This window comes from Mus pahari, chromosome 5, assembly GCF_900095145.1.
Source record: "Mus pahari chromosome 5, PAHARI_EIJ_v1.1, whole genome shotgun sequence".
NCBI lineage: Eukaryota > Metazoa > Chordata > Mammalia > Rodentia > Muridae > Mus > Mus pahari.
In genome coordinates, this window is record NC_034594.1 from 149,166,790 (window position 1) to 149,175,395 (window position 8,606).

Below are 8,606 nucleotides of genomic sequence, written 5' to 3' on the forward strand. Positions count from 1 at the left end.
TGGAAGGTTCAATTTATGAACTATGCCGAAGTTTTTAAGGAAAAAGGACTTGGGGTTAGGTGGCATAGCATAGCATCTTGTATAATATATATACTAAGGTCCTAAATTTACTTCATTTAAGCTTAATTTACTTCTTACTGTATTAAGTTTAGCTTGTTTTGTTTTTAAATACATATGATCCACTAAGAGAGAGAGAGAGAACAGAGAGAGAGAGAGAGAGAGAGAGAGAGAAGAGAGAAGAGAGAGAGAGAGAGAGAAGAAGAAGAAGAAGAAGAAGAAGAAGAAGAAGAAGAAGAAGAAGAAGAAGTAGTAGTAGTAGTAGTAGTAGTAGTAGTAAACATGGAGGAGGAGAGAGAAATTACCATTTTCTACAGTTGCAGACAATTCCATTAACCTTTCTTCTGGATCATGCCTTGTATGATTAGCAGCCAAACTAGCCCACTGTGAAACCCAACGTTTGCTTCCAGATGAAGATATGGTTTCCTAAAGGAGAAAAACACAGAGAGAGAATGCAACAACCCTGCCAATGCTCATTTTCATGAGAGAGAACTTCATTCAGTCACAGTATGTGACACAGAAGCCATGTCTCAAGCTCAGCTTGTTATGATGCATTGATTCTTCATGTCTAAAATAAAGACTCTCTAGCCGTTCTGTTCAACCAGAATGTATTATTATGAATGGAGTATACAATCTCCTGTGCTTCTTATACACTAACATGGTTCTAGGTACAATAGTTATTCTGTTGCCAGAGGAGGATAAACACAAATCACAGCTTTGCAGCTAGCCCAGTGCAATCAGTTTTACTCTATTAAAAGGAAGAGAACCTAAAGGGTTATTAATTAAAGTTACCTGTTAGTCTTCTACTTTCTAAGAAATCAGACTGGCTTCAGGGTTTCAAGACTTATCAACTATACTAGGTTATATTTTAATAGATTTTAAGAAACCAAAGCCTGGGCTGGAGAGATGGCTCAGCAGTTAAGAGCACTGACTGCTCTTCCAGAGGTCCCAAGTTCAATTCCCAGCAATCACATAGTGCCTCACAACCATCTGTAATGGGATCTGACGCTCTCTTCTGGTGTGTCTGAAGACAGCTACAGTGTCCTCATATGAATAAAAATAAATAAATCTTAAAAAAAGGAAACAAAAGCCTGATATTTCTATGATATTTAAGCTGAAAATAATACTCTATGAAATTTGCTATACCCAGTCTGAACCCAGACTCATCTATGTTTTGATCTGTCTTTTGAACCCTTCTAGTAAAGTGTGTATCCCTTAACTCATGGACATACCCTAGCATCTGTATGCTGAGGGTAATATAAAAATTATCTATCTCAAGCTGAAATCAGAGGTGGGATCAGCCCGTGAAACCTAGTGAAGTAAAGAAAGGGAGCCTGGGGATATATAGTTCTGTGGTAGAGCACTTGCTTAGCAAGTACAAGGGCAGGTTCAATTCTTAGTACTGTAAACAAGAAAGACACCTCTCACCCGAAACTTAACTCAGGCAGCCATTTACACTGAAAATATAAAACTACAAACGTTCATTTTGAGCTATTTAAATATACCTTATTTTTTAAAAAAGTTATTGCGTTAATTATGAGCAATCTGATGCTAAATACCGATAAAGTAATGATCCATGTAGATAATATACTGTATGGTATCGAGAATAGATTAAACTAGTCAAATGTAGAGAAAGATGTATATAGACAAACTGTACACCAAAGTTATCTGACTTCTTGGACTCCCTTCCAAGGTCTTGCAATACCAGTCTACAGCTCTGAGCACCAAAGACAGTACCAGAGATGATCTTGCATTATGCAAAAAGCATTTACAACACAGTGGCTTTACTGTTATATACTTATGGCATGTTGTGCTTTGTTCTAATGGCCTGTTACACGATGGCTACAAAGATAGGAACTTACTGGAACTATATGATGGAGGAAGAGAGAAGAGGGAATCTAAAGTAATTTACAAAAACCTTTCCTTGGATTTATCGAAATACCAACATACTGCCTGATATCATTATTAATACCATCTATTTTCAGTGAGTAAATTAAACAGAAACTAGAATAAAACTTCCCTAAGTTTAAGAGAAATAAAGAACACTAAAAGCCTGTAATTGTTCTGACAATTTTCAGAAAATAGCAAACCACAGGGGAATAATTTTAACACTATTCAGTGAGCATACAGGTCTATTTATCTGTCCCTAAAAACATATTTGTAGGAATATAAAAGAAATAGTAATGCTATGTAACTTGATTTTCTTTTATTTACATTTTATATTTATTCATCACTCACTTACTCCTTAGAGAAAATTAATCTAAAGAGTAAAGTGATGAATTAAGAAAAAGGCTGGGGAGATGGCTCAGTGATTAAGAGCACCCAACAACCTGAGTTCAAATTCCCAGCACCCACATAAACAAACTGATCATGACTGTGTGCTTGTGACATCAGCAGCAACAGTAAAGGCAGGCAGCTGGCCAACGCAGTCAAAGTCCTTGTCCTAAAGGAATAAGGCAGAGAGTAATAGAGGAAAACATGCATGTGCTCTTCTGGCTCCCACATGCATGTGCAACATACACACATGCATGCACGCACATACATGCACACGCAATGCTCACCTCAAACTTAAAAAAAAAAATTCAAAGAGATTTAAGGTTTCTGGCCTTACAAATGACATGATTTAAGATAGCAGCCAAGTTAATTTGCACTGCATTTTCCTTATTTGTAAAACAGCTTGAAGGCTTGCTTCCACTAGAAGTTACTGCCTGTTATCTGAACAAGTAACACAAGTATTATGCAAGTATATTTCCTTTTGCGACATAGACTGGAATGGAATTCTGATGTCATAGTTATGTGGTCAAGCTGTCCTCAGTTACATCACTCTCCTTACACCCAGGGTACCACACTGGCTCTTACTGCAGTGATCAAGTGTATCCCTCTCATGTTTTCTGCTCAGTCTTCTAATTGCAAACACATAACCCTCACAGAATATAAGCAGGGTATATTTCTTGTTTTGTCTTATTGTGCTACTTACAAAATGGAATATGTAGCTTATTACGTGTTTGCTGATTTGTAATTATTTCACTCACTAACACTGAAAGAACAATGAAAACTAGAATTGCTTTACATTTTCATTCAAAATAATAAAAAAGTCCAAATTTAGTTTTTTTAAGCATTTCACAAGGGGATATATATATATATATATATATATATATATATATATATATATAATAACTTCCGAATGATGAAAAGTTGTATTTTATGCTATAAAAAGAATTGCATACCTCTGAGTTATGAAACCCAGGTGTACTCAATGGCTTTCTTTCTTCCATTACTACTGCAGCAGAGTTGAGAGCCCAGTCTTTTATGAGACCTTTATGCTTTTCATTGATAATAGGCCTATTATAATCCTGATTGTCATCTACTCCAAATACCTAGAAGGAAAAATTTGTTTCAAAATGAAAATAAAGGTGGGCACCAGATTAGTGTGTGAATATCAACAACAACAGAAGCAAATTAAAAAAAAAAATCCTAAATTAGCCTCACCTAGCAATTTCAGAAACAAGGGAAACTTGTGTAATGGCAGGGTGACTTCCAGCTGGACATGACATGAAGCCAGCAGCTGTAGATGTGACTATCCTACTTAATAGTTAGCAAATACTCCAGTTGATGAAACTAAATATTCAAAATAGTCCATTAGAGTTGTTTAAAGGACTTATGACACTAAACATTAAAATCATGTGAAGAGTCGAGAACATACTTGAGCACATTTCCAGCTTGTTTCTTGTTTCCATTTTGGAGAAGCACGTTAAAGAGCAGAGTACATGCCTCTTTTTATTTGTTTTTTCACTAAAAATGGTTGTTTACATATATAACTTGCATTTATACCTATAATTTCCTAAGGTTCCAAACAAATTTCACGGTATGATTTTCAAATAGAGTATAGTAATTTGTCTGAACTGCAGGTTCTTGCCCTACTCACACAGATCAACTTTAGTGACTATCAACGGTCAGCACTTTGAAAAGCTCAACACAGAGACAATAGCAATGTCAGTTTGTTTCCCCATCAGGCAAGACCTCAGTGTTAGTTACTTCCTGGCACATGAAGAGACTTGCAAACAGACGGGAAAAAAAGCTATACATATATACTCAACATTTCGTTTTACTGTTCAGTTTGAACTTGTTTTAACTAACTGGATGAATGTCCCCAAATTTACTCATACATTTACTGTGTATGGAACATTGTTTATTACAATAAAAAATATATCACTGAACTAGTAATCTGTAGAAATAACCTATAGAACCTTCACTGTTTATAAGGGAACACCACTTTCAGTGGTGCCAACTCTTTTCACATTGACACATGACTTTCTCATTTGCATATGGGTTGTATTCATAGCTATATTGGGACATATGTAGTGCAAAGGCTGTAGGTTGGACATGCCTGCTACACCAAGACACAGAAAAAGAAATTGATGGTCATAAAGTGGTTTGATAAGTGAAATGTGAAAATTTTACCACTAGATGACTTTATTGCGTAAAGACAAGTTTTTTTTTTTTTCTCTCAAGAATTTGGTTGCACATTATTAACTTTAAGATAAATTAAGACCTTTAATAGTACATGGAAACCAGAGTATAGATGGGAATATAGTTTCTTTGCTTCACCTTGCTAAACAACAGAGTGAATTAAGCAATTACAGCAGCACAGCAGAGAAGGTATGCCCATGTTCTGTGACTTTACCTGATTTCTAAGGAAGGCAACACTAGCTGCTCAAGTGGCTCATGTGTGTCTTTTACAAAATGGTTCACTTCAAATTTACTGGTTCATTTTGTTATTTTTATACAACTAGAAAAATCTAACTCAAATTTGAAGGTAAAAAAATAACCATATATAATTTCTTACATTTTGCAACAGTATGGCATGCCAATTTATAGTTTCTGATTTGGAGATTATTTAATTGCATCAGATATAAGTTTGACTTCTTAAAATATATTCATCAGTGGTTTCCAACAAAGAATATGGTAGATCTCTTCAAAATACTCCTAGTAAAATGACTTGGATATTACCTTGTTAATAGACTGTTATTTTGGAAAGGTAACAAATTATAGCCTGAATACTTCAGCTCTAGTGGGAGCTGAAGGCAACAGATAGTACTCCTGCAATTTTCTATACATCCTCTTATCAGAGATACACCTATACATATATCTGTTAAGAGAACTGCCAATTACTTCTTTCCCATACAGGGCAGAAAGAATTCCAGTGTGGCAAAAAGCTTTTAGGTTTCACATTTATAATTTAGTTAATTAATTTATTAATTATTTTTGAACATCTCATACTGTAATCCAGACTGACCTACATACTCACCACATTCCTCCTGCCTCAGCTTCACATGAGCTGTAATTACAGGATAAATAAGCCACCATGGCCAGCTTTTACAACATACCGAAAAAAATAAGGTAACAGGGGATAGTCCAATTTAACCTAGAATGCATTCATCTCTGTGTGCAGGCACACAGACATTCGCTTGTGACATCCTGCATGGGGAAACTGTACAGCCAGTTACACTATCTGTATACTCGGAGGCATGCACAACTTTCTGCACTGTAGTATTAGTCTAAAATACTACACTCTGACATGTGATCTAATAATGGTCTAGAACTTGGGAGTGCTTCAGACACCATATTTGCAAGGCTTTCCATTTTTGATTCTAGATTCTGTCACCAGATTTCATCCATATGTACTTCGTTAGTTATCACCTGTATAGAAAGTAGCTTACCTGTCATTATTGTCATGAATACCTCAAGGTACTTGCAGTTTGTTACCTTTAAGTTTTTTATTTTCTCCTTGTCCTCTTCTGACCTGGTGTCAATCACAATTCCAAATTTGTTCAAAACAAAATCTGGCTCTCTCACCTAGCCAGGACTTCTTTAGGTTGTTCTTCCACAAGATAAAAAGGACATAAAGATGTCTAGTCTGTATCCTTCCTTTCTAAAATCTTCACAGAAGTTGGCTAGTCAATTTTTAATTCTCCCAGGGCAGATGTAAAAGGAGCTCTTTAGGGACTGACAGATGACTGAGATGACTCATGTGTATAAGGAGGAGTGACATTCACATGCTGCCTACCAGTGTCCTTGATCCAGGTAGATACCATCTCTACCTGAGGAGTCTAATGTTGGGGAAGGAAGTCAGTACCTTTTGTCTCTCCACTGCATGTGCTCCACACTATTGCGTGTTCTTTGAATACCTTCTCAATCTTTACCTCAGAATAGGTATGTATCTTATTCACTATAGAATTCCCACTTATAGCTCAGTGGCTACTCTAAACAAATTAAACAACTGGCTACTGAGGCATGGTACTTAATACTGTAGGCAATTAGGCCAGGTACTACAGGATATTGAAAAATCTATATGACTTATTTCTTCTTTACTACCAAAGTCTAATAAATAAACACACACACACACACACACACACACACACACACACACACACACACACACGAGTCCAAAAGAACCACACAGAGACACTTTATTATAAAAACCAAATTCCCGTGAATATTAGACTATACTTTTAGGTTCCAGTCTCAATTTTAGTTGACAAAAAGAAAACACAAACAATTCCTTCAGATATTAACAGAAACCTTTGGTTTTTTTTTTTTTTTCCCAGTACCAAGTTATTATTGTCATTATTTAAAAGTCCAAACTACATGCCAGGCGTGGTGGCGCAAGCCTTTAATCCCAGCACTTGGGAGGCAGAGGCAGGTGGATTTCTGAGTTCAAGGACAGCCTGGTCTACAAAGTGAGTTTCAGGACAGCCAGGGCTATACAGAGAAATCCTATCTCAAAAAAACAAACAAACAAAAAAGTCCAAACTACAATGGCCAAAGTTTCACACCTTTCACTTCAAAATGGCATGGTGGGGCTAGGGACTGGTTGTACTCCATTCTAAAGAGCAGATGGATGTTTATACCCCACCTATTAACCAGGTACACAGATCAAAAATACTTAGTAATATCAGATTCAGGAGATCAGCTCACTGTAGCAGGAAGCAGAGCCCAGTGTAAGAGGGGGGAGAGGAGAAAGCTAAATCATAACTATAACATTACACATTTAGACAAAATGATAATCTCATAGCAATAATACTTAATTTATTAGATCAATATTTTGGACTGTGGGTATAGCTTATTAGTGGCAGAGTGCATATCTAACATAATGCATTTTAGTACTAAAAAAAGTCCTAATCAACTAAACTTAGGATTCATCTCCTCATAAGAAAGCTAACACCAAGCTTTTGTAGGCTTACATTAATTAAAGAATAGTGATGCACTCACATTTTAATCCTATCAAGGTGTCAAAGTAAGAACAGTCAAGTCTCAGATCTGAACATGTCTTTCCCTAAGGAATAAGGCCCTGTTGGGTAAGATGAGTTGGGTCTCTGTAAGTTAACCACTAACACAAACTCGAACTATGCTGAACCCTAGCGCATAGAGTCAAATAACTGAAGATGATTTAAGAAAGGAGTTTTGTTTTTTAATTTGTAGTATATTCTCTAGGAAAATATAACAACTTTTAAAAAGATAAGTACCTTAAAATTCAATGGAATAAATATAAGTGCTTAATATTATGATTTTGATATTTGTAACTAATCTTTCAAATCTAAAATTTAGACAAAATTGTTACAAGAGTTCAGAAAGAGGTTAGGAGAGATTATTTACTATTCATTGTACTACACATATACATATAGATAAATTTTTCTATTTTTTCATTTTTATTTTATGTACATTGTGTTTTGCCTGTACATTATGTATGAGGGCGCTGGTTCTCTGGAACTGGCAGTATAGTTGTGAGCTGCCATTCAGGTGCTAGGAATTGAATCCAGGTCCTGTGGAAGAACAGCCAGTGCTCTCAGTAGCTGAGCCACCTCTCTAGCCCCAATACAGATACACTCTTGTTCACAGCATCATTTACAATAGTCGAAAATGGACTCAAACTCAACATCTGTCGATGGATGAACAGATAAAAGTTTCTATAATAGAATGATTTACGATTCAGTGACATAAAAGAATGAAGTAGCATAGCATTGCCATAACATAGATGAAACTTCAAGACAATATTCTAAGTAAAAGTAGCCAGTCATTAAAGGCTAGATATAGAGTGCCTCTCTTCATATGACATATCCAGACTAAGTAAATGCAGAGATAGAGAGCAGAGAGTTAGTTGCTAAGGTGTCAGCACAATGGGAAAAGATTTGCTTAAGTGCATTTTCTTTTTAGAATGATACACATTCTGGAATTAGCACCATCATCACACAACAGTATTATGAATGTACCACAACATCCAAGACACTTTTGAGATGACTTTCAACTGGTCATTCTTCTGCTGCAGCTTACCAAGTACTGGAATTATAGGTGAATATTAACTGAACTGAACATTCTCAATGCCTAAAATATCAAATTTTATGTTATAGGAATTTTACTTTGATTTTAAAAATAAGGAACCATATAACTCTATCTTTTTCTTCGTGCTTCTTTCTGAATAAAAATAGTTTAACTTCTTTGTTTTCTTTCTTCTTCTTTTTTTTTTTTTTTTTTTTTTTTTTTTTTTTTTT

The 8,606-nt window shown here is 35.5% G+C and overlaps 1 protein-coding gene across 12 annotated transcripts in view; it reads right to left on the bottom strand.

Moving 5' to 3' along the window:
- Positions 1-8,606, bottom strand: part of Cep170 (centrosomal protein 170) — an 88,099-nt gene that overhangs the window by 28,515 nt on the left and 50,978 nt on the right. For 9 of the 12 annotated variants that reach the window (XM_029538215.1, XM_029538220.1, XM_029538222.1 and 6 more), the window contains 2 exons: positions 3,285-3,434; positions 363-483 (listed from right to left, as the gene is read on the bottom strand). In XM_029538215.1, coding sequence (XP_029394075.1) covers positions 363-483; positions 3,285-3,434 — 271 coding nt within the window. The remainder of the gene's footprint in view (positions 1-362; positions 484-3,284; positions 3,435-8,606) is intronic. The other 3 variants (XM_029538219.1, XM_029538227.1, XM_029538226.1) reach the window with 1 other exon arrangement.